This window comes from Anomaloglossus baeobatrachus, chromosome 4, assembly GCF_048569485.1.
Source record: "Anomaloglossus baeobatrachus isolate aAnoBae1 chromosome 4, aAnoBae1.hap1, whole genome shotgun sequence".
In the NCBI taxonomy this organism is placed as follows: domain Eukaryota; kingdom Metazoa; phylum Chordata; class Amphibia; order Anura; family Aromobatidae; genus Anomaloglossus; species Anomaloglossus baeobatrachus.
The window spans coordinates 493,622,178-493,648,500 of NC_134356.1; the positions used below are offsets into that span (position 1 = coordinate 493,622,178).

Consider the following 26,323-nt stretch of genomic DNA (forward strand, 5'->3'; position numbering starts at 1 on the left):
GCCTTTTATCTTCTCGGTTTACATGCCGCTTCCCCCTTGGTTTTCAACAGCAGTCTCGCAAGACCCACTGTCCTTTGCGATTTCTGGCATTGGGAGTCACTGGGTTCTGTCCGCGTTCTTAGGGGGCGGGGCTTCGTGCCTTTTTGGGGGAAGACGATGATGCTGTTGTAGTTTTGGCGCCAAAGATGGCAGGCAAGATGGCGGCAGTTCAAGATTTTGGAACGTTTCACGGATTTCAAAGCAAGACGCACGGCATCTACTGATGGGGTAAGAATCCTGTTCGTGTCGCCAGGTTTTGTGTTGTCGCAGATGGGTGCCGCCTCCGCTGCGGCAACCGGGGCTGCTTGAGTGACGATCGGGTCCGGGATCGTGTCTGGGGGCTCGAGTGGTGACCGGACCCGGGGCTCGCGCAACCGCCCGTCCACGCACACAGTGAAAAAGGGAGGTATTTACAGGGGAGATTGTCTGTGACGCCACCCGTGGGTTGCGGTGATGGGATGGTGGCACCACCGCTGCCTCTCGGGGCCGATGTCTGGGATCGGTGATGTAGGGGGGCAGCAAGATGGTTCCCTCTCCACGGGTAGGGGTTTGTTGTAGTCCCGGGGCCCAGGTGTGGGTAAGGAGCAGGGCTGGGGCATTGTCGGCAGGTTGGACCGAATGACACTGGTGTACTCACGATTATGAATAATCCACAGAGTCCGTACTGTAAACCCAGGCCGGATGCCGGTTGCCTCTGGAGGGGTGTGCTGGTCCTGCACATGGGTTAACAATGTAGGGGCCCTTCCCCCTGCACTTGTGTCTTTTGGTGTGTGGATAAACCCCGCTTGGAACGGGAGAAATCCGCTCCCCTGCAGCATTGGACGCAGAGGTAGCCGTTGCCCGCAGACGCTGACCCGTGGGACTTCAGTGGGTTCTTGGCAGACACCCTGTCCCCCGCATTGGGCTGCCGGTCTGCTCTATCTGGGCTTCTCTTCTGGTCTGGTACCTTGTCCTGCTGGTCAATTAACAAGGGGCTTGAAGCTTGCCTCGTCCTAGGGTCAAGGTACCCCGCCTTTGCACGGCCTCTGGACCGGATTCCCTCCGTCGGTACCAGCAGGCTACGACCCTGCCCTGGTCCACTTTGGGTCTCCCGCGACCGAGTCGCCGTCTCCTGTGGCCCTACAGAGCCGTCTGCCACCTAGTCGGTCCTCCCGTGGTCCCAGGACTCCAACCCTGACCACACTGCACTCCGACTCCCACTCCACTCAACTCCACTGACTAGACTGGACTCCACACTTCAACTCTCTGGTTCCTGCCCCTTGTCACCTCAAGACCCCTAGGTGGGCATTCCCATCCGCCTGGTCCCGCCCACTGGTGTGTTGTGTGTGTCATGGGGGGCGACACGGATTTGTGGCTGATGTTCCCCTGTGTGGGATGCGTGGTGTAAATTCCCAAGTAGGAGGAGATTCCTGTACCCTTGGTGGGGGGTACAGTCATCTGTGACTACCTGGATTTGCCAGGGCGTCACACTTACACAGCAGCAGCGATATACAAATTACCGCAACCCGCAGGTGGCGTCACGAACACTTCTCCCTTGTAAATACCCCCCTTGATCGAGTGTCCGCTAAACCCCAGGTTCGGGGACCCTCGAGCCACAGTAATCCTGGATCCAAGCAGCTCGCCTGTCTAGGGGTGGCACATATCTATGTGGTAACATATTTACCAAAGAAGTAGAGTACACCCCTTTAATGAATTCTTAAAGGAGGAATGACCTCTGCAGTTATGCAGTTGTTAGGTTGTAGACATTTCACTCCAGTGGGATGAAAGGGTCTTTGTTTTATCCATTACATGAGGTGGGAATTATGGAGATAGCTATTGAGGGATCCAATGAGTCTACCGGGGCATAAGAATGTAGAAGACATTGTGATCGTAGATAAATCTGTTTCCTTTAGCAGGTGATGCACTAATATAGTTCATGTCTGATAGGGGCCTCTTTGGATACATATTCTAGCCCAGGTCCCTGGTCTTTCAATTTGTGTCTGACCCAGGAGAGGATTTTCTACATCGCCACATTACCAGAGCTGTGTGTGGAGAAGCCTGGCTGCTCTTTAATAACTAAGCCAGCCCCATTCTTTATCACAGGGACATTCAAATAGAGAAGGTGGCGGGTTTAGATAGTGAAATTAATTCTTAAGGGGGCTTTACACGCAGCGATATCGCTAGCGATATCGCTGATGAAAGCACCCTCCCCCGTCGTTTGTGCATAATGGGCAAATCACTGCCCGTGGTACACAAACTCGTTAGGAGCCGCCACACGGACTTACCTGCCTAGCGACGTCGCTGTTGCCGGCGAACCGCCTCCTTTCTAAGGGGGCGGTTCGTGCGGCGTCACAGCGGCGTCACTAAGCGGCCGCCCAATAGAAGCGGAGTGGCGGAGATGAGCGGCTGTAACATCCCGCCCATCTCCTTCCTTCCTCATTGCCGGCGGCCGCAGGTAAGCTGCAGTTCATCGTTCCCGAGGTATCACACATAGCGATGTGTGCTGCCTCGGGAACGACTAACAACCTGCGTCCTCAACAATCAACGATTTTTTTAAACCGAACGACGTGTCAACGATGAACGATTTGGTGAGTATTTTCCATCGGTAACGGCCGTTCGTTGGTGTCACACGCAACGACGTCGCTAACTATGCCGGATGTGCGTCACGGAATCTGTGACCCCGGCGATATATCGTTAGATACGTCGCTGCGTGTAACGGGGCCTTTAGCCTGTCTCTTTCACATCCAGCCCTGGCCATGTGACGACACAGGAAACCCTACTCTGTGAGACACAATATGGAAGGAGACTGCTAGAACTGGCCTTCGCATATTACTAATATAAGTAAATTCAATATTTTATTTTTTATCTGAAAATCCCCTTCAGATAAGGCAACAAATCAACACAACTAACCATAAAAATGGGGCTGAATTGTCCAGTAATTTTATGAAACTTTCCCCATTGCTTTTTTTTTTTCAGTCAGCGTGTTCTAGTCAGAAGTGAATGTTCTGGAAAGATGTTTTTCCATTTTATGAATGCAAATAACCAAGTAGAAGTAAAGCACAGCTTTTGTGAGTCTGGAGCTTTATACAACTGCTGCGCTGATTGCATTATGCTCCTTTCTTGGATGATTTGTGCTGCATTGTCAATGGCAAATGCTGGAAAAGTGAAAGCTCTACTGAAGGTCTGAATGAGAAAACAGAGCCTTATAAATGTATTTATGTGGAATTCAGGAACAAACATAAGCACAGGGCTCACAAATTCCCTGTGACAAAATTCGTAGGGGAAAATGAATCCTTAGCTCTCACATATACAAAGTGATATAAATGTGATCAACAAACATTACATTAGGGAACTGGTGACTGCCTGCAGCGGTTTGGGTAGATAGGATCTGCTGGCTGGCCATCGGCTAATCATCATGAGTCAGGGAGCTGACTACCCCAGTGACTCGCTTTTATCACCAGAGGCTCACTCTCTGCATAGGTTAATGGTCTTAAAGGGAATCTGTCAGCAGGTTTTTGCTACCTCAACTGAGAGCAGCATGATGTAGACAAAGAGATCCTGAATCCAACAATGTATCACTTATATTTTTGTGTGCAACCGTTCTGACACAGTGCAAGATTTTAGATTTTGCATGTAGCAGAGCTGGTAGAGCTGCCCCCGCTCACCCCAGGCGTTCAGTGTACATTTCCATAAACAGAAGCTGCTAATTACAGAAGGGGGTGGAGTCCGACTGCAACTCACTGAGACCCACTAATGATAAAGATAACAGGCTTAAGCTAAAATTGCAGGTAAAGAAAAAGACTGTGAGATAACAGAAGCAGAGCTGGACTGTCTGTTTTAACTATTGCAGCATGCTGTATTCAGCTTACATTGCAGAAACCTGCTGACAGAGTCCCTTTAATCTTGAAAATTGTCCCTATGAAATTCAGATTCCTTAACAGAAGTTGTCCTATTGCATCCAGCCAATTGCGTGGTCTTAAGGGTGCTTTACACGCTGCGACATCGCTAACGATATATCGTCGGGGTCACGTCATTAGTGACGCACACCCGGCATTGTTAGCGACATCGCAGCGTGTGACACCAAGGAGCAATGATCAACGATCGCAAAAACATCAAAAATCGTTCATCGTTGACATGTCGCTCCTTTTCATAATATCGTTGGTGGGGAATGTCGCTGGTTGTTCGTCGTTTCTGTGGCATTGACACATCGCTGTGTGTGACACCGCAGGAACGACGAACATCTCCCTACCTGCATCCACCGGCAATGAGGAAGGAAGGAGGTGGGCGGGATATTCCGCCTGCTCATCTCCGCCCCTCCACTTCTATTGGATGGCTGCCGTGTGACGTTGCTGTGACGCCACACAAACCTCCCCCTTAGAAAGGAGGCGGATCGCCGACCACAGCGACGTCGAAGGGAAGGTAAGTCCGTGTGACGGGTGTAAGCGATGTTGTGCGCCACGGGCAGTGATTTGCCCGTGACGCACAACCGACGGGGGCGGGTACGTTCGCTGGCGATATCGGTACCTATATCGCAGCATGTAAAGTGCCCTTTATTCTATTTGGTTGATGGCTACAATACATAGAAGAAAAGACCAAGGAAATTTCATTTTATGAAAATCAGTTTTGAAAATACTGAAAAGTACTATGTTTTTTTTTATGGTTCACTGTCTAATGACAAACACTATTTTCTGTTAAAGTTTATTTTTCTAGGTTTTAATATAATACTGTACAGTAAATTGCTCTAACTTGAATGTGCTGCAGTGTCAACTATTACCAGCAGATGGCAGTGTGACACCCTCCTTTCCTTCTTCCTTCACAATGTCATCTGTATCACCAATTTACATCTCATGTTTTATCCTACATTTTAAAGGGCTTTGAAAGCTATGTTTTTCACAGTCCTGTCTTGGATGGTTCTTTTGCAAACTAGTAAAATGTTCTATGAATTTACTCATTATATCACAGCTAATTCAACCAAAATGTATTGTAAATGTATAACTATTATTGCTATTACATAAGTGTTTCCAAATATTTACCTTTGCTAAAGAAAGGCCGTATGACTTTCCATAGAGTTGGGTTACTGTTGAATATAATCCCATTTTCATTCATTCCAACACACTGTAATCCCAATTTACTGCCAAACCTTGACACATAATGGTTGTGCTTCATCACATGGCATGTTGCTGAAGATCTGTGTGGAAATAATTCCCATATTCAGCACTATATAACATATGAATGGAAGAAGAAGCAAAAACTGCTGATGTTAGAGATTTCATAAATGATTTACTACTCAAAACTGTATGTGGTAAAACTGTGTGGATCAGGTATCTAAAGTGTCCTTTGTGTTATTATTATTTGTATACTTCTGTAATTCACAATTTCACAAAGGCTCATGCACATGGTCATATTAATGTTCTGTGAGGCCATGCTGTATGTCCATACACCTCTACAGATCCATACAAAGTTTTATTTCTTAAAGATTTATACAAAACTTATTAGATACAATACACTGTGTTTACTGAGTGACATATCAAGAATGACGTAAGGTTATAGGCATACAATGTCTTTATTGCGATGGCGGGGCCGTCGAGGTTTTCCTATATGAAGCTGCTTTAGGATAAAGCTGCTGATATTTTTTCTGAAGCAGTTTCTCAGGTGGTTTTGGCGTTGTTATTCCGACAGTTCATTTTTATGTATAAAAACCGGACGTCTTCCAAAGTCCTAAGAATACGTATCTGACTTCTTTTAATAATTTCAAACCCTGAAGTGCCTTAAAGAACTAACAAAAGTCTGAAAATGGGCACCGTATTGTTGTTTATACATTGCCGTGCATTATATTCAGATTTTGCAGCTGTTTTTCAACACCTTTACAGGTGGATACAACCCAGAATCTGCCAGAAGAAGACAACGTGTGTACATAATCTTAACGAACTGAGCAGCTGCTGATTGAATATCAAAGCCTTGGAGTAAATGAAAAATATAGGGACTGTTTGTTTAACACTAGAACTACTGGACTCGTGACACCTATATAGAAATACATAGTGCAAAGTAGTCAAAATGACTACCTCAGTAGTTCTAGTGTTAAAGCTGTCCATACACCTTAAGCCTGCTTTACACGGTACGACCGATTGTGCAATTTCACAATCGATCATACCCGCCCCCGTCCTTTTTGCGTCATGGGCAAATCGCTGCCCGTGGCACTCAAAGTCGGTAACCCCCGTCACACGAACTTACCTCCCGTCCGACCTCGCTGTGGGCAGCGAATGTCCACTTCCTGGAGTGGGAGGGACGTTCGGCGTCACAGCGACGTCACACGGCCGCCGGCCAATAGAAGCGGAGGGGCGGAGATGAGCGGGATGTACACATCCCGCCCACCTCCTTCCTTCCACATAGCCGGCGAGAGCTGCGGGTCGCAGGTGAGCTGCTGTTCATCGTTCCCGGGGTGTCACACGGAGCGGCGTGTGCTACCCCGGGAACGATGAACAATTAAATTAAACGATATTATGAAACCTAACGAGCAGTACACGAGTCACGATTTGTGAGCAATACTGCGTCGCTAGGAGGTGTCACACAGGCCGGCATCACAAGAGATGCCGGATGTGCGTCACAAAAACCGTGGCCCCGGCGATCTATCGCACGATAGATCTTCTGGTGTAAAGCAGCCTTTAGATATGTGGCACCTAAACAATTGTAAACTTGTCTGAGTATCTATGTGTTTTCTATGGGGAGAGTGGAGTGAACAGGCAATGTGTATGGGGTGCTTAAAGGCTGCTTTACACGCTGGGACATTGCTAGCGATGTTGCTAGCGATTGCACCTGCCCCCGTCGTTTGTGCGTCACGGGAAAATCGCTGCCCGTGGTGAACAATATCGCTAGGACACGACAAACGGACTTACGTTCCTAGCGACGTTGCTGTTGCCGGCGAACAACCTCTTTTTTAAGAGTGCGGTTTGTGCGGCGTCACAGCGACGTCAATCAGCGGGCCACCAATAGAAGCGGAGGGGCGGAGAGCAGCCGCATTCATGTCACTCCCACCTCATTGCCGGAGGATGCATGAACACTGTTGTTCGTCATTCCCGGGGTGTCACACGTAGCAATGTGTGCTGCCTCAGGAACGACGAACAACCAGCAGCACGAGCAAAGATATTTTGAACATGAACGACATGTCAACGATCATCGATTTGGTGAGTATTTCTGATCGTTAGCGGTCGCACGTAGGTGTCACACGCAACGACGTCGCTAACGAGGCTGGATGTGCGTCACAAATTCTGTGACCCCAGCGATATCTCGTTAGCGATGTCGTTGCGTGTAAAGTGTCCTTTAGGCACCATGCACATGTGTCCCCTGGGCAAGCCAGGGGACACAGGTCACACACCACCACACCCTACATCCCAGTTAGGAACACCACAGCTAACCAAAAATCCTTGTTGCCTTCCTCCAGAGGCTGATGATTCACACCAGGGGGTGGGCCAGGCGGTTGGCTCCGCCCACCGAGGAGGACACAGCTCTGGAGGCGGGAGAAACCAGGCAGATTAGCCCAGGCAGGGCTCGAGTGCAGTCAGCTCAGGGACGAGCTTGAGTAAACAGCAGTTAGCTCAGGGAGGAGCAGGAGTGAGGAGCTAAGTGGAGGAGTAAACAAGTAGTGAAAGTAGAAAAGTGGTAAAGGAGGAAAGCAAGTGAGGTGACAGGAAAGAAAGAAAGCCTGAAGGGTACAGCTGTGTGCAGGACAGGTCAGCAAGGTCAGCAACGGCGGTGACTGTCTGGAGGGGGACTGTTTGGAAGTTCCTGGAAGGACCCCGTTGGCTGTGTGCCCGGCGGTCTGGAGCAGTGTTCCGAAGGACAGTCAGCACCAGGGCAGGGGCCTCTCGGACCCCGGCAAGGCTAGAAGTCGCCATAATTTGCCGAATCCGTCAGTGAAGGGGACGTAGATCCCCCAACAACCAAGTCCCGATTGAAGGCAACAGACCAGCCAGTGTAGAAGAGACACCGCCACCGCCAAGGCACCAGTTTCTTAGAGCCAGCGCCTGCGGGCAAAGAGTAGAGCTCCCCCGGTCCAGCTTGAAGCCGGGGAGCGGGTTACCGGTGGGGACCCATCGCAACCAACAAGTACACCAAGGTGCAAGGAAAAGCGACATCACCGTCACCTACTGGGAGAGCAAGTGCAGCCGTCCGTGGGACCGTCTATCCAGCCGTTTGGTTTACCGTAAAAACTGTGTCAACGTCTCAGGCTGAGTGAGTACCACAGTGCCGCAAGGCACAGCGCTGCCCCCGCGTCCCTGCGCCCACCAGGCCCTGCACCTCCCTCACCATCACCGGGCCCCGGGATCACCAACCCCTACCCACGGAGGGGCAACACAACACCTGGCTGCTCCGCATCACCATCCCCGGGATCCCCGTATAGAGCAGCGGTGGTGAAATCACCACCACCGTGGGTGGCGTCACGGACAATAATCATTCCCTCACCCAACAAATCCCCTTTCACTCACGGGCGAGGAGTGCCGCTCGAGAAACCCCCGGGATCCGGCCCACCGCTCGAGCCACCACTGAGCAGCAGCCGCCGGACCCGAGCAGAAGGGGTGAGCGTAGTGTGCTGACACCCTCCTCCCCGCCCGCGACAACTTGGCGTCACGAACAGGATCTTACCGCTCTGCCGTCTGGTAGAGGTGCGCCTTGTTACCGCCGGAGGTATCCGGCAGAAAAATTTCAGAAGCCGCCATCTTTGGCGCGAAAAGTTCCCGCTCGAGCGTCTTCTCGAGTAGTAGAGGCGCGAAGGCCAGAACCCCGCCCCGAGAGAGGAGGGGCCGGAAAGAGCTAAGGGGGACATGATGGCGGCTGGACGCATGTAGCTGCAGCTATAAAAGCAGGGATGCCAGGACCCTGCGGCCATTGACTGGTTCCTGGAAGAGGCCGCTGCTAAAGATGCTGAGTCCGACCAGCAACACCGTGGTCCCCGCGCCTGGCATTGCAGCGCGGGTGGAAGTCCGGACCGTCCAGCTAAGCAGCCGTCTGCAGGTCTGCATGCAGCTCCTCCTGGAGGAGTGGGAGGCCGACATGGTGGAAGTGGTGGCTGCTGTGCGGAGATGCGAGGTGGAGGAAGATTTGGAGGAACGGGTAAGAGACCCACGTCCCTGTATTCCCGAGGGATCGGCCGCTGCGGCTGAGGGGCCCGGCCTACACCTGTTCACCCTGCTGCCTCTCCCGCTACCCGCGTTAGCTGCTGCTGCCCCGCCACTAGGCCCGCTACCACCACCACCGGTAGCGGTACCCTGCCAATCCGCCCCGGCGGACCGACCTGCAGCAGAAGCTCATGACCACCCTGAACCGCTTCTATGGAAGAAGCCAAAGGCTGAGCCCGTCAGCAAAGATGCACTGGAGGCACAGCGGGGATGCAGCTGCCAGGAGGCAGAGGAGGCCATGTCACAGCGGGGTCCCTCATTACTGAAGGTGCCGGTCGTAGCCGACACGGAGGGACTCTGGCTGGGTCCGTCCCCCGCACACGCTGAACCGGAGCAAACAGAAAGTACTCCTGGCTGGGAGCGGCGGCAACAGCAGCTGCGCAGGAAGATCGATGCCCGAGAGGGGTGTAGAGCGGATGTGCATGCCCGCATGAATATGGAAGAAGATCGCCTGCAGCGAGCTACCATTGGGGTCCAGAGCGGTGCACCATGTGAAGGTGGCACTAGAGCCCCACGAGTGAGAATGGACTGTTAAGCCGCAAAAGGGCAGCGGAGCACCGTTGTCCAGTCCCCGTAGGGACCACCATTTTGGTTGTTTGTTTGAAAAGTTTTAAAAGTTTTGAAAGAATGATAAGAAAATGATTATCGAAGTTTCACCTGATTTACCGTGATTTGCAACCGGCTGGAGCCGGCACCGTTGTCCCCGTGGGGACCGTTACAAAAAGTTTTGCATGGGAACTATCCATGGACAAGCCCGTGAACTTGCAGGGCAACCACAAACGTTAGTGGCTTGTAAATATGTTGTTTACCGTTACCGTTTTCCGCAATGCCGCCTCCGGAGAGGCAGGTTGGAGGGAGGGCCCTGAGCAGAGCAGGCTGGGGCCCAGCCACCAAAGGAACCGGTGGCTACCCTCTGGAGGGCAAGGACAGATCCCGCTCGGGTACCGTGTGCTGGACTGTGGGTCAAGGGGTGCTGCCTGGGCTTTAGGGGCAGCATCAGGGCCAGGTTGCTTGGGTGGGAGAGAGCGGAAACCGTAACCGTAAACCGTTATGCAACGTTAAAAGAAATGTGCCTCCCGTCTTGGGAAGAGTTATTATTAAAAATGTAAATATGTTATATTACTATGTTATCTTTTTCAGAAAAATAAAACCGGTGTTGGACGGCAGCCCGCGGACGGTCTGCATTTTGCTAAGGGGGAATGTGTCGCCCTGGGCAAGCCAGGGGACACAGGTCACACACCACCACACCCTACATCCCAGTTAGGAACACCACAGCTAACCAAAAATCCTTGTTGCCTTCCTCCAGAGGCTGATGATTCACACCAGGGGGTGAGCCAGGCGGTTGGCTCCGCCCACCGAGGAGGACACAGCTCTGGAGGCGGGAGAAACCAGGCAGATTAGCCCAGGCAGGGCTCGAGTGCAGTCAGCTCAGGGACGAGCTTGAGTAAACAGCAGTTAGCTCAGGGAGGAGCAGGAGTGAGGAGCTAAGTTGAGGAGTAAACAAGTAGTGAAAGTAGAAAAGTGGTAAAGGCCGTTTGGTTTACCGTAAAAACTGTGTCAACGTCTCAGGCTGAGTGAGTACCACAGTGCCGCAAGGCACAGCGCTGCCCCCGCGTCCCTGCGCCCACCAGGCCCTGCACCTCCCTCACCATCACCGGGCCCCGGGATCACCAACCCCTACCCACGGAGGGGCAACACAACACCTGGCTGCTCCGCATCACCATCCCCGGGATCCCCGTATAGAGCAGCGGTGGTGAAATCACCACCACCGTGGGTGGCGTCACGGACAATAATCATTCCCTCACCCAACAAATCCCCTTTCACTCACGGGCGAGGTGTGCCGCTCGAGAAACCCCCGGGATCCGGCCCACCGCTCGAGCCACCACTGAGCAGCAGCCGCCGGACCTGAGCAGAAGGGGTGAGCGTAGTGTGCTGACACCCTCCTCCCCGCCCGCAACACACATAGTTTGGATATGTGCAAGAGGCAGGAGTGGACATATCATTGGTGCAACAGTGCAGATGCACAGGGGTCCAAGATATAAGGGGCCCATGTTTACCTCCAAATCAGGTAGAATTTTGCATTATGATGAAATATTGGATTGCAAAAGGTCCATGTGATGTTCTTGCACAGGGACAGTCTTCTGTCTGTGTTTGCCAGTGGCAAACGGCCCTATTGGCATTGTAAGCAAATAATTTCAGCAGTGCTTATCCTAGAAATGAATGGAAGTAAGATAGATGAACTTCTTTCCTTCATGTACTGTAAGTAAGCAGGAAAATTCTTGATTATTGCTAAACAGTTGTGCACAAAGCTGAAAATAACATGCAATCATGTTCATCCTCATTATTATTTCCTGGTCACAAGTAGGGATGAGTGAACCTAAACTGTGAAAATCGGGGTTCATACCAAACACCAGGTGTTCAGGTCTCATACTCAACACAGACTTTAAAAAATAATCTGTGTCCAAGTTCAAGTACTGTTCATATGCTAATAAAGTTTGTTAAAAGGCTGCAGCACAGCCATTCAACAAGCTTTATTGCATGCAGAAGTTGCCTGTATGCTGCATTTAGCAATGAAGAGAAGAAAAAAAAGAGCGGGGCTTCTGCCTAATGTTGTTCACCAGCGCAAGTAAAGCTGACAACTGTGAGCTGCAACTATCAGCTGTCAGCTTTACCCTGGCTGGTTATAAAAAAAAAGACTAATAACTTATAAAAAAATTATAAAGTAAAATACAAGGTTGTGTTTTATCTTAAAATATTATACAATAAATCAGTTTACATTTTACTAATTCCCTGCTGTGCCTCCAGATTCCCTGCTGTGCCTCCAGATTTGTATACCTACATTTAGGTCTACCCATTCACTCCCTTTTCCCACTCATCCAGTTAGCGCGGTAGTTTTTCATTGAATAATAAAAAAAAAAACAACTCTGCCCTATTTTTGATAACCAGCCATGGTAAAGCTGACAGCTGGGGGCTGGTATTATCAGAGTGGGAAGGCCCATGGGTATTCCCAGCCTAAAATAGCAGCATGCAGCTGCCGCTGAAGTGGTGCATCCATTAGATGTGACAATCCAAGCACTTTACCTGGTTCATCCTGATTGCCCTGGTGCGGTGGTAATCGGGGAAATACTTTTGGGGTTGATGTCAGCTGTGAATTGACAGCTGGCATCAAGCCCAGGGGTTAGTAATGGATAGGAATCTACCATACATGCCCATTACCTGGCAAGTATAGAGTTAAAAAAATCAAAGACAAAGGGAAAAAAAAGTTTATTTGAATAAACACTCCCCCACCAAGCCTTCGTTCACCAATTTATTAATTAAAAAGAAATTCTGGAAGCTCTGGCTTAATCCAGTAGTGTAACTTTCCACTACATCCATTAATTCCTATGTATCTTTGTTCTGAGAATATTCTCAGAACGCGTCTCCATAGGTCACTCGTGGTCAGTGACAGGCCCGGAATTTCTCACGAGTGGTGATGTATCTTGCATTGGATTGCAATGAAACTTACAGGATTTATTTAAATTAATAAATTGGTGAATGAAGGAGTGTGGGGCTGTGTTTATTTTCCAATTGAGTTATGTCTGAATGTGAAGGATTTTTTTTATTAATAAATTGGTGAATAAGGTCATGTGGGGGAGTCTTTATTCAAATAAATCTTTTTTCCTGTGTTTTTTTTAACTCTATGCTTGCTGGATGTAATTCTGCCACCAGGGGGAGCCAGAGCTCTGTAGCATAATACACTACACAGAGCAATGAGAACCAGAAAGTGAATTCACAGCCTTCTCATGCATTACCTCAAAGCACAGCTGAGAAGCAGAGCTGCAGAACATGCAAGGAATAGTCAGAGAGGCTGGGTCAAACACCGTATGGGCAGAAGCAGGACTGGAGGAACGAGCAAAAGCGGAGTCAAAGTCAGGCCAAGGTCAGTACCGGAGGAAGCAACCGAGTGGGAAAATAGGAGAGGGGACAGAGGACACGGCGGATGACCAGGGGATGGAACACAGACAAGGGCACGGGGGCACAGGAACAGACAGATCAGGATATCACTCACAGGACAAGCAATCACAGGCAAAGCAGTGCTAAGCTTATAGCCGGCACTGGTTCACTGGAAACGCCAGCTTTTAAGGCATCCAGGGTCTGGAAGTGAGGCTCGAGAGAAGGCTCCGCCCCCTAGCCATGTGGACAGGGAGGCGAACCATGACACTGGATTAGTAATGTGCTGTCTGATTGACGTCTACCCATTACTAACCCCTGGGCTTGATGCCAGCTGTCAATTCACAGCTGACATAAACCCCAAAAATATTATCCTGATTGCCACCACACCAGGGCAATCGGGAAGAGCCGGGTATAGCATCAGAATTGGTGCACCTAATAGATGCACCATTTCTGAGGCAGCTGCAGGCTGCTGTTTTCAGGCTGTGAAGGGGCTAATATTCATGGACCTTTCCAGCCTGATAATACCAGCCCAAAGATGTCTGCTTTACCATTTGCCCCTATTTTGCTTCCTTCTCCGAACATCCTTGAGTCCCCTTTCACTAGTCACAAGTAGGGATGAGCAAACCTGAGGTTCGGTGTTCATACAGAACACAGATTTTACAAAAGAAACAGAGTTTGCGTTCAAAGATTGGGTGCTTTATGTATGTAAACCACTCATGTGAGCATCACTGTCCTCAGGTACGCTTGGTGATCAGCCTAGTACAAGCTATTTGCAGTGTTTGATCAGCTTGCACTAGAGGAAACAACAGCGTGATGGGATGTAGTGTGAACCCTCTCAAAAAATGGAAAAACCCCGCCCACCTGCCTCCGAAAGTGATCTGTTTATGGCTGGCTGCATATGGACACAGACCCCAGCTGCCCAATTACTGACTTCCATTGTGGTTCCGTTCAAGTTCGGGTTCCAAACCGAACTTTTTCAAAAGTCTGGGTGCACTCGCCAAATTGAACTTCCACTGGTCCGCTCATCTCCAGTCACAAGCTCTACAGCTACGCTTATTATTTTATTTAATAATAAAGGACGACTTGGCAGAATTTTTACTTCTCTTTTGTATTCTTTATGCTGTTATATACTGTACATATATAATTGGTGCTAAATTGATGTCAGACATGGGGAGTCCATGACGCTGCCACTTTTGATCTTTTGCCTTTTTGCAATTCTTTCTGATCCGCTCAAAGGGAATAAAATATCACCTATTACATAAAGAAATATCAAACTCAGGAGGGAATTAGTCAGAAATATCATAATACATTTTCCTGTCTATTACACTGATTTTCTTTATACTTCTGTTGCTGCTATACCTTAAATATCATAGGTTGTTTTATTTGTATAAAAACAAGGAATTACTCTTGTCTGTCTTATATATGAACAGGTTATTTATTCTTCAAGTTCAATTACGGTACTTGATAATATGTTGGTTGGGGATACACAAAGACTATGTAGGTTGACAGCCGCTGTATTCATAGGACGTCAGTGAGTAAGGGCATTTGCCTGAAACGCGTCTGTATAACTTTATCCTGTCTAACATGGATTTTAATATGGAATAATAAAGAATTTCATTTTATGGAGGATCCGGAATTTTCCTTTTGATGTTGTTTCCTGTTGGTCCACGCCTTTACCGGACTCCTATTTGAATAGTACCTCGGGTAGAATAATTAGAACCTCACTGGTGAGCATAAAACCTTTTTTTATATAGATACAGGCTGCAACAGTCACTCGATTGTAATAATTAGAGCTACCAAAAAGTGTTTAGGCACATATCGTACACTATATACATAAATTCATCGACAAATGATTTTTCAAGTTTGTACAAGAGAAATAAAATTAAACGCACTCTGACTATAGAATTTATTTTAGTCAAGTTTCATAAAAGCTAAATATATCTTTTTCTCGGCACAATCTTCCTGGTTTTCAATACACTTTCTCCATCTGTCGACAAGTTTCCGTATTGCCTCATTAAAAATATTTGAGGCTGAGCAGGCATGCAACATAAGCACTGCTGTCTCCAGCTCTTCACTAGAAGAGAATCCTTGACCTCGAAAGGCTTCTTTCAGCTGACACAATCCACTGTCACTCATCTATCCAACAGAATCAGTCCACATGCATACTCGAGGTTGTCATCAGTCCTAGGCGTTGAACGGATCTGGCTCCTTCTTTGTGGTTGACACTTGAACGACCGTCTTTGCACATCTCTGTCCATTCATACACACTTCCTCCATATACCTTCGGACCACATGAAATGAATCACTGCAAGCTGCTCTTCCTTTGCACAAATCAAAAGAAAAGTGGGGCAACCATTATTTTTCTCACACCAGTCACAAATGAACTGACATAACACATTCAGACCTAAACAGCAGTGACTGGGGAGTCAGCGACCTCATACAGAAAGCGCCAATAAGAGAGTGTGGCCACCATAAGTTCTAATTGGGGGGGTGAAAATTTTTCACTCCCCTTGTTTCATCAGAAAGTGGCAACATTACTACCACAAGAGCTGCCTGTAATTATACTGCCTCTATTGTCTATATACAGTATACATTCATTTTGTTGTGGCTTTCTCGCCATTACGGTCACAGTTTTCGATATAAAAAAAGTTCTTAAAAATACAACTGTAATTATTAAAAAAAATTGTGTCAAAGAGTGCATGTAAATAACATGATTTTGGAATGTAGACATGGTCAAGCTGCGTGATCAGTACTCTATGTATATGAACAAGGGGTTAAAGAAAAAAGAATACAGACTTTATAGCAAGAGATCGCAAATTACGCTTTATTTGAGGTATAACATTGCTCACAAACAGGCAGAAAAATGTTTTACCTTACAAAAAGAATCAATTGTGATCCCATGCTGTGTTATCTGCATGTTCTCTTTTGCGTCCTCACATGCCCAGGAATTGATCAGACCATATCCCTTAACCGTCAGACACATCAATTACACAGTACATAACAGGAGCACATCCAATATATCACAAAAGTGAGTACACCCCTAACAGTTTTTGTAAAATTTTATTATAACTTTCATGGGACAACACTGACAATATGACACTTTGATAATGTAAAGTAGTCATTGTACAGCTTGTATAATAGTGTATATTTTGTGTGCCCTGTAAATAACTCAACACAAGGCCATTAATGTCTAAACTCCTGGCAACAAAGGTGAATATGTGACGCCCTGGCCTATCAGGTCGTCACAGGGTGCCGTGCAACCTGCCCTTCTGCATGGTACCCGCTCCTCCTTGGTTACAGGTCCTGTCCATTTGGTGTTGCTAACAACAGGTATATACAAATCCTGGGGTAAACTCTGCACCACACCCACCAACCACCCATTGGGAATGGAACCCCGTTCACAGGGGGGTAGTGGCAAGGAAAACGGTACTGCCAAGGAGGGCAGTTCGGCGGCCTTGTGCTACAACCGGGCATGGGCCAGGGCACGACGTGGTACATGGACCCTAGGCTGGGAAGTAGCATCACGCAGACCAGTAATTCACCCGACGAGGACGGAGTCTTCACGAGCCGTTCTCCACCCGCTCCAGAATCGGGGTACTAGCGCAACGAGGGGGATAGGACTTCCCAAAACCGTCCAGAAAATCGCAAGTGTGAAACCTGAGAGCAAGCTCACCCTGATAGCCACGCATGTGAGCAGGACCCGAGTAGTCATAGGCAAAAGGGATCCACAAAGAGTTAAACCATGTGCCAAGGGAAAAGGCTTCAGACCAACCAGCAACTCCAAAAGGGCATGGACCCAGCGTGCTCTAACAACAGCAAAAGGATATTCCAGGACTTTGGTTTACCCGGTGTCCGTGTCAGCGTATCTGGACTGTGTGAGTACGTTGTGCCCCCTTTGCCCCAACAGGTCCCCAGCCATTCTTATCACTGAGCCTCGGGACACCTTCCCCCCTGCCCATGGAGGTGTTAACACCTTAAGCTGCCAGCCCATCGCTCCCGGGCGCTCCCTCTCCAAACTCAGCAGCGGTGGTATCCTGCCTTACCACACACCGTGGGTGGTGTCACGAACACTATCCAATCCACCATATCCAAAAATCACCCCCTTTTTATTTCGAGAGGCCGCGCGACTCCGCCTCGGGTCCGGAGACCCCTTGAGCCACTGCGGATCCGGATCCGAGCAGCCCGTCGGCTGTCGCGGGGGTGGCACAAATACACCCCTAAGTGAAAATGGCCAAATTGTGCCCAATTGGCCATTTCCCTTTCCCGACGTCAAGTAACTCATTAATGTTACAAGGTCACAGGGGTGAATATGGAGCAGGTGTGTTAAATTTTGGATTATCACTCCCACACTCTCTCATACCGGTCACTTCAACATGGCACCTAATGGCAAAGAATTCTCTGAGTATCTTAAATAAAAAAATAGTTGCTCTACATGAGGGGTGGAAAACCTGCGGGCCGCAAACTTTTCTGCTGCCGCTGAGCAGATTTCCGGGTACCTCAGTGCTCAAGTGGCAGCTGCGTCTTGCTGGCTACCAGACCTTTATACCCCCACGTGCACTGTGTGCACGCACAACCAGCATTCATTACTGAACACTATGTGCTCAAACACTGAAGGATCAGGTCCTCATACTGGCAAGTACCAGCGTGAGGATATAGCTTGTGGTTGGGGTTAGGGCACAAGGTGCTTCCGTTCCACTGAAGAAGAAGAGCGGTAGCCCCACCATCCCCAATGCTCATTTCCTCCCAGCGCTGTCTATGCTCCCAAGAGATTTATGTTCCCTCCAGTGATGTATATACACCCCAGTGCTCTATGTGCCCCCTGTGATATCTGTGCCTCCTGTGAGAGCTGTATGTGCCCCCCAGTGATGTCTGTGACCCCCAGTGATGTATATACACCAGTGCTGTATGTGCCCCCCAGTGATGTCTGAGTCTCCCATAAGTGCATTTGTGCCCCCTCAAGTGATGTATGTTCCCCCCAGAAATGTATATACCACCCAGTGCTGTATGTGTCCCCCAGTGCTCTATGAGCCCCAATTGCTATATGTTCCCCCTAGTTATGTCTGTACCCACCAGTACTGTATGTTCCCCCCAGTGATGTCTGTGCCCCCCAGTGCTGTATGTGATCCCAGTGCTGTATGTGCTCCCAGTGATGTTTGGGCCTCACAGTGCTATATGTTCCCCCAGTTATGTATATACACCCACTGTTGTATGTGCCCCCTCCAGGGATGTCTGTGCTGCCAGTGATATCACCAGTGCTGTATGTGCCCCCAGTGCTGTATGTGCTCCCCCAGGGATGTCTGACCCCAGAGCTGTATATGCTTACTAGTGATGTATATACCCCCAGTGCTGTATGTGCCCCACCAGTGATGTCTGTGTCCCAAGTGCTGTATGTGTCCCCAATTATGTACATATCCCCAGTGATGTCTGTGCCTCCCCAGTGATGTCTTTACCCCCAAATGATGTATATAACTCTATTGTTGTCTCCAGCTCAGTAATATATGTGCCCCCAGTTCTGTACGTGCCCCAGTGATGTATATATCCACCAATGCTGTCTGTGCCCCCAGTGATGTATATATCCCCCAGTGCTGTATGTGCCCCTGTGCTGTATGAGCTCCCATTGCTGTATGTGCCCTCAGGGATGTCTGTGCCCTCCTGTGATGTCTGTACCCCCAGTGATGTATGTATCTTCAAGTGCTTTATGTGCCCCCAGTGATGTATATACCCCCAGTGATGTGTATACCCCCAGTGATGTCAGTGCCCCCTAGTAATATCTGTGCCCCCCAGTGATGCATATACTCACAAGTGATATGTGTGCCCCCCAGTCATGTTTGTGCCTCCCAGTGATGTCTATGCCCCCACTGATGTTTGTGCCCCCCCAGTGATGTACTTTTTTCTAGTGATGTCTATGCTCCACAGCCTTGTCTATGTCTCCTATTAATGTATATACCCCACATTGTTGTCTGTGCCCCCAATGATGTATATACCCCCAAGAGATGTGAGTCTATGCCACCCAGTGCTGTATATTCCCCTAGTGATGTCTGCGCCCCCAATAATGTACATACCACCAGTGATGCATACACCCCCGTGATGTGATGTCTATGCCTCCCAGTGATGTCTATGTCATCCAGTCTCCCCAGTGGTGTATATGCCCCTGCCCCTCCTGTGATGCATATGCCCCCAGTGTCTCCTGTGATGCATATGCCCCAGCATCTCCAGTGATGTACAGTTGGGAAAAAAGTATTTAGTCAGCCTCCAATTGTACAAGTTCTCTCACTTAAAAAGATGAGAGAGGCCTGTAATTGACATCATAGGTAGACCACAACTATGAGAGACAAAATGAGAAAACAAATCCAGAAAATCACCTTCTCGGATTTGGCAAGATTTTTTTTGCAAATTATGGTGGAAAATAAGTATTTAATAATCTAAAAACATGCAAGATTTATGGCTCTCCCAGACCTGTAACTTCTTCTTTAAGAGGCTCTTCTGTCCTCCACTCATTACCTGTAGTAATGGCACCTATTTGAACTTGTTATCAGTTTAAAAGACACCTGTGCACAACCTCAAACTGTCACACTCCAAACTCCACTATGGTGAACACCAAAGAGCCATCGAAGGACACCAGAAACAAAATTGTAGCCCTGTACCAGGCTAGGAAAGCTGAATCTGCAATAGGCAAGCAGCTTGGTGTGATGAAATCAACTGTTGGACCAATAATAAGACAATGGAAGACATACTGTACAAAACCACTGATAATCTCCCTCAATCTATCTGGGGCTCCATGCAAGATCTCACTACGTGGGGTCAAAATGATCCCAAGAATGGTGACCAAAAATCCCAGAACCACCTAGTGAATGACCTGCATAGAGCTGGGACCACCATAACAAAGGCTACCATCAGTAACACACTATGCCGCCAGGGACTCAGATGCTGCAGTGCCAGACGTGTTCCCCTGCTTAAGCCAGTACATATCTGGGCCTGTCTAAAGTTTGCTAGAGAGCATTTGGATTATCCAGCAGAGTATTGGGAGAATGTCATATGCTCTGATGAAACCAAAGTAGAACTGTTTGGCAGAAACACAACTCGTCGTGTTTGGAGGAGACAGAATGCTGAGTTGCATCCAAAGAACACCATACCTACTATGAAGCATGGGGGTGGCAACATCATGCTTTGGGGCTGTTTCTCTGCAAAGGGACCAGGATGACTGATCCGTGTACATGAAAGATTGAATTGGGCCATGTATTGTGAGATTTTGAGTGCAAACCTCCTTCCATCAGCAAGGGCATTGAAGATGAAACGTGGATGGGTCTTTCAGCATGATAATGATCCCAAGCACACCACCAGGGCAATGAAGGAATGGCTTTGTAAGAAGCATATGAAGGTCCTGGAGAGGCCTAGCCAGTCTCCAGATTTCAACCCCATAGAAAACCTGTGGAGGAAGTTGAAAGTCCATGTTGCCCAGCGACAGACCCAAAACATCACTGCTCTAGAGGAGATCTGCATGGAGGAATATGCTAACGTACCACCATCAGAGTGTGCCAACCTTATGAAATCTTACAGAAAACGTTCGACCTCTGTCCTTGCCAACAAAGGATATATAACAAAATATTGACATGAATTTTTGTTATTGACCAAATACTTGTTTTCCACTATAATTTGCAAAAAAAAAAAATCTTGCCAAATCAGACAAGGTGATTTTTCTGGATTTGTTTTCTCATTTTGTCTCTCATAGTTGTGGTCTATCTATGATGTCAATTACAGGCCTCTCTCATCTTTTTAAGTGTGAGAACTTGCACATTTGGTGGCTGACTAAATACTTTTTTCCCCCCACTGTATATGCCCAAGCATCTGCAGTAATCGTTATTATCCCCAGCCCCTCCTGTGATGTATATGCCCCTGGAGTCGCCTGTGATGTATATACTGCAGCCCCTCTGTCTCCTGTGATGTATATAAGGTACCAAAGACTCCTATGTGATGTATATGTTTTACAAAACAGGTGAGTTAATTGTTTGACCAAATATAGCTGGGTAGTTTTCAAGTTAGTAATTTTGTGCAGCGGCTGAGTGATGGTAGAAATTTCCAAATGGCCCTTGGCAGAAAAAAGGTTCCCCACCCCTAGTCTACATAAAATGGCCTAGGTTATAATAATATTGATAACATCCTGAAACTGAGCTGCAGCAGTGAGGCCAAGACACACACTGGCTCTATGCAGTATAGTACTCGCCATGTTCAACCAAAGAAGTTTAGTGCACGTGCTCAGTGTCATATCCAGAGCTTGACTTTTCAAAATATCTGCATGAGTGATGCCAGCATTGCTGCAGAGGTTAAAAGGGTGGAAGATCATCCTGTGAGTGCTCAGACCATATGCTGCACACTGCATCAAATTTGGCTGCATGGCTGTCCTCCCAGAAGGAAGCCTCTTCTAAAGATAATTCACAAGAAATCCCACAAGTGGTTTGCTGAAGACAAGCAGACTAAAGGTACCGTCACACTTAAGGCTGCTTTACACGCTGCGATATCGGTACCGATATCTCTAGCGTGGGTACCCGCCCCCATCTGTTGTGCGACACGGGCAAATCGCTGCCTGTGCCGCACAACATCGCCCAGACCCGTCACACTACTTACCTGCCCGGCGACGTCGCTGTGACCAGCGAACCGCCTCCTTTCTAAGGGGGCGGTTTGTTCAGCGTCACAGCGACGTCACAGCTGCGTCACTGAACCGCCGCCCAATAGAAGCGGAGGGGCGGAGATGAGCGGGATGTAACATCCCGCCCACCTCCTTCCTTCCGCATAGCGGCCGGGAGGCAGGTAAGGAGAGGTTCCTCGTTCCTGCGGTGTCACACGGAGCGATGTGTGCTGCCGCAGGAACGAGGAACAACCTCATTACTGCTGCAGTAACGATTTTTGAGAATGGACCCCCATGTCACCGATGAGCGATTTTGCACGTTTTTGCAACGATGCAAAATTGCTCATAGGTGTCACACGCAACGGCATCGCTAATGCGGCTGGATGTGCGTCACCAATTCCGTGACCCCAACGAGTTCGCATTAGCGATGTCGTAGCGTGTAAAGCCCCCTTTAGCAACGCTCCAGCAATCCCACCAGCGATCTGTCCTGGCAGGGATCACTGGAGCGTCGCTACATGGTCGCTGGTGAGCGGTCAAACCGGCAGATCCCCACAGCGATCAGAGATCAGCCACCAGTGACCTGTGTAACGACGCTGTACTTCGTAACCATGGTGCACATCGCGTTACTAAGCAAAGTGCTTTGCTTATAGTTACCCGATGTGTACCTTAGCTACGTGTGCAGGGAGCAGGGAGCTGGCTTCTAGAAGCTGTGGACGCTGGTAACCAAGGTAAATATCGGGTTACCAAGCAAAGCCTTTGCTTGGTTACCCGATGTGTACCTTGGTTACCAGTGTCCGCAGAAGCCGGCTTCTGCTCCCTGCACATTCAGATTGTTGCTCTCTCGCTGTCAAACACAGCGATGTGTGCTTCACAGCGGGAGAGCAACGACCAAAAAATGGTCCAGGACATTCAGCAACGACCGGCAACCTCACAGCAGGGGCCAGGTCATTGCTGGATGTCACACACAGCGACATCGCTAGCAAGATCGCTGTTGCGTCACAAAAAACGTGACTCAGCAGCGATGTCGCTAGCGATGTCGCTTAGTGAGACGTGGCCATAAGGACATGGCTTACTGGAACCATGTCCTGTGATCTGATGAGACCAAGATAAACTTATTTGGTTTTGATAGTGTCAAGTGTGTGTGGCAGCATCCACATGAGGACTACATAGACAAATGTGTCTTGCATACAGTCAAGCATGGTTATGGGAGTGTAAAGGGGCTGTATGAGCGCTGCCAGCTGTAGGGAGCTAAAGTTCATTGAGGAAATCATGAATGACAACATATACTGTGACACACTGAAGCAGAGCATAATCCACTCCCTTCAGAAACATGATAACGACCCCCAACACAACTCCAAGACGACCACTGTCTTACTAAAGAGTAATGGTGGTGGACTGGCCAAGCATGTTTCCAGAACTAAACCCTATTGAGCATCTGTAGGACATCTCCTCAAAGGAAAGGTGGAGGAGCACAGGGTCTCTAACATCCACAGCTCCGTAATGTTGTCATGGAGAAGTGGAAGTCAGTGCTCTTGTGAGGCTTTGGTAAACTCCATGCCTAAGAGAGTTAAGTCAGTGCTTGAAAATAATGGTGGCCACACAAAATATTGACACTTTGGGCACTGATTGGCCATTTTCACTTAGGGGTGTACTCACGTTTATTTCCAGCTGTTTAGACAATAATGACTGTGTGTTGAGTTATTTAGAGGACACACCAAACTTACACTGTTATAAAAGGTGTACACTGACTACTTTACATTGTATCAAAGTGTCATATCTTCAGTGTTGTCCCATGAAAAGGTATAATAAAATATTTACAAAAATTTGAGGGGTGTACTCAATTTTGTGATATACTATATATAACATTATTTCAGCCCAGTAACATTTTTAACACATCCAACTTATTATTATTCCAAGATCTATTGATTAAAATTATTTTTTGTTCATGAGAAAACCCCTTTACGTTTTTCTTTGGAGCACAAACCCATGCAAGATAGCATATCTATTCATTATTATACATTTCCTAATTATTCATTTGGAAATCTAACAGGCACTCCAATGACAGGTTACCCTATGATTATTCTCATATAGCTAATCTGATGGTTTTGCTACAATGTATCAGTCGAGGCAATCCTATGTGAGGCAATTACAGGATATCATATGATCATGCACTCATTTTATCTACCCTGATACACTATAACAAACAGCAAAACTGCATATAAACAATGAATGTTTCAATTCACTGGCATTGGAGGAGATGGAAGAAAAGGGTTAATCCGCGCTGCCTGAAGAAGATCACTGCAGATCAATGGGGATTAAGATATCTGATTTTATTGTTCTACATGTACAATGTACATTATTGATTTTGTCCCTAAAGAAGGTGTTATACAGCTCCGAAACATGTAGAACAATAAAATCAGATGTCTTAATGCCCATTGATCTTCAGTGATCTTTTGGCAGCGCAGATTAACCCTTTTCTTCCATCTCCTCCAATGCTATCTTCCTGGGTTCTGCAGCAGCCTTCCTCAACACGTGGTTATAGTGGCTGTGTCTATAACACAACTGCACCAGGTTAGTGCAACTCTTTCTGGTACCACTGGATAAGACACAATTTGCGCCCCCCCCTTCTGTGTCATTTCAGTTTCATGACATAATTCACTGGCAGCAAGAAGTGTAGAGAAATCCTTAAAGGGATTGTCTGGTTAAAACAAGGTATCATGTATCCATGGGATAGGTGATAATAACCCGTTCATTGGTTGGGCCGGACTGCTGAGGACCGATCAGCAGAATGAGACACTTTAAGAATGAAGCCGCAGTGCACATGAGCAACTTGTGCACCATTCAATCTCTATGGGGCTGCTGAGCGCGGAGCTCGGCTTTTTCCAACAGTGCCATACAACATTATTTTATTTGAATAGCAATCGGGCATCTCATGTTTCACACCATTTTGTAACTGGAGCAAATGTTCTGTGATCTACCAATAAGTGCAGTCCGAAAGGCGGGCCCCCTACCGATCAGCAGGTTGTCACCTATCCGGCAGATAGGTGACTGATAACTTGTTTAACACTAGCAGTCCCAGAGAGGGGTCATTTAACATTTCTACCTTTGGAACCCAGAGACGGGTCGAATGACCTGAAGGATTTTAGCTAACATCCTTTTGTTGAGGTGGATCAACACAATTGCCCCCTGTAGATTCCTCGGGCAATGGTCACATTTACAAATGAAAGGATGCTAATTGGAGCCATCAGAGTTGTCAGTTGTCAGTTTGGACTAAGAGTCATTTGACCCTCTTTCGGGACTTCCAGGGGGAGCCATAAATTTCTGGGACTTGTAGTGTTAAACTGGACAAACTCTTGAAAATGTCGAACTCAGTGCTTTTTGGTACACTGTGATTAGGTTGGACAATATTATATTCCCAAATATTCATTTTGGCCTACAATAATAAACAAACCTCACAACTGGTCATCACGTCTTATATACAATAATAACCTCCACTGTTGGCTTTTATCTACCGCAGGCTGAATATATATTATTGTTGTTTTTTTGTTCCATCTATATGTGATGTCTGTAAATAGCTGGCACAAGTGGCTTTCAGGACAGTATATGCATATCTGTAGTTAGCATTAATACATCGAGCAATGGCTGCAAAACTATGAAATGCTAATTTACCGGCTGATAATGAGGGTCTCCTCGCCATTAATCCACACCCTGACAAATTCTCCATACATGTTATTGTAATAGTTTGAGGCTGTCCCAATTCCCATCAATAGAAATCTTCCATAGGAAATCAGTGGCCCAAGTCCCAGGTAATAGGAAGGACCTATAGGAAATGTAAAGTTACAGTAAATCCGGTGTATGGACCGGCCAGCAAACATATAACAGGATAGATACATATGAAGATGAACGTATCTAATTACCGATGGTGAAAGGTCATTTTACAAACAGTTATCTGGTTCTGTCTCTCCCATGCTGGGTTGCTATTTGTTTAGTCAGGGAATGGCGATGACTACAGATATCCACATACAATGGGATACTATGATGACTGGAGCCACTGGCACTTTCAGATTTTGGATGTATGGGTCTGAGAAAGATTATCTCTTACTATAGAGAAACTGACCCAGACAGCAGCTGATGGACACATGCCTACATTGTCTATGAGATATAGTCCTCTACAGTGGCAATTTAGTATTAAAAGCAGGGGCGCAACTATAATAGGCACAGAGGTGCAATCGCACCCGGGCCCTGGAGCCTAGGGGGGGCGCAAAAGGTCTCTTTGGTGTATATGAGAAAACCATTAATACTAAAGACCTGTGGTAGTTGGGGCCCTGTTGGAGCATTTGCATTTGGGCCCACAAGCTTTACATTATGCCACTGATTACAATTATGTAATACTTGTATATGGATGAGCAAGAGCAGTGATTTGAGCCTCATAAATGGGTGACTATATTTTATAATATCTATGTGCCCAAACAATCTATATAGTAAAGCAGTAGATCAACCTGCAGTGCGTAATGAACCCATTCAAATCAAATATATTATGCTGCTGCAGGTAAATCCAGTTATTCAATTTAATGGT

General features: G+C 47.6%; 1 protein-coding gene across 1 annotated transcript in view; it reads right to left on the reverse strand.

Annotated features, from left to right (window-relative positions):
- Positions 1-26,323, reverse strand: part of CYP19A1 (cytochrome P450 family 19 subfamily A member 1) — a 135,764-nt gene that overhangs the window by 76,570 nt on the left and 32,871 nt on the right. The window contains exons 3-4 of the mRNA XM_075342744.1: positions 25,417-25,567; positions 5,052-5,206 (exon numbers count right to left, since the gene is read on the reverse strand). Coding sequence (XP_075198859.1) covers positions 5,052-5,206; positions 25,417-25,567 — 306 coding nt within the window. The remainder of the gene's footprint in view (positions 1-5,051; positions 5,207-25,416; positions 25,568-26,323) is intronic.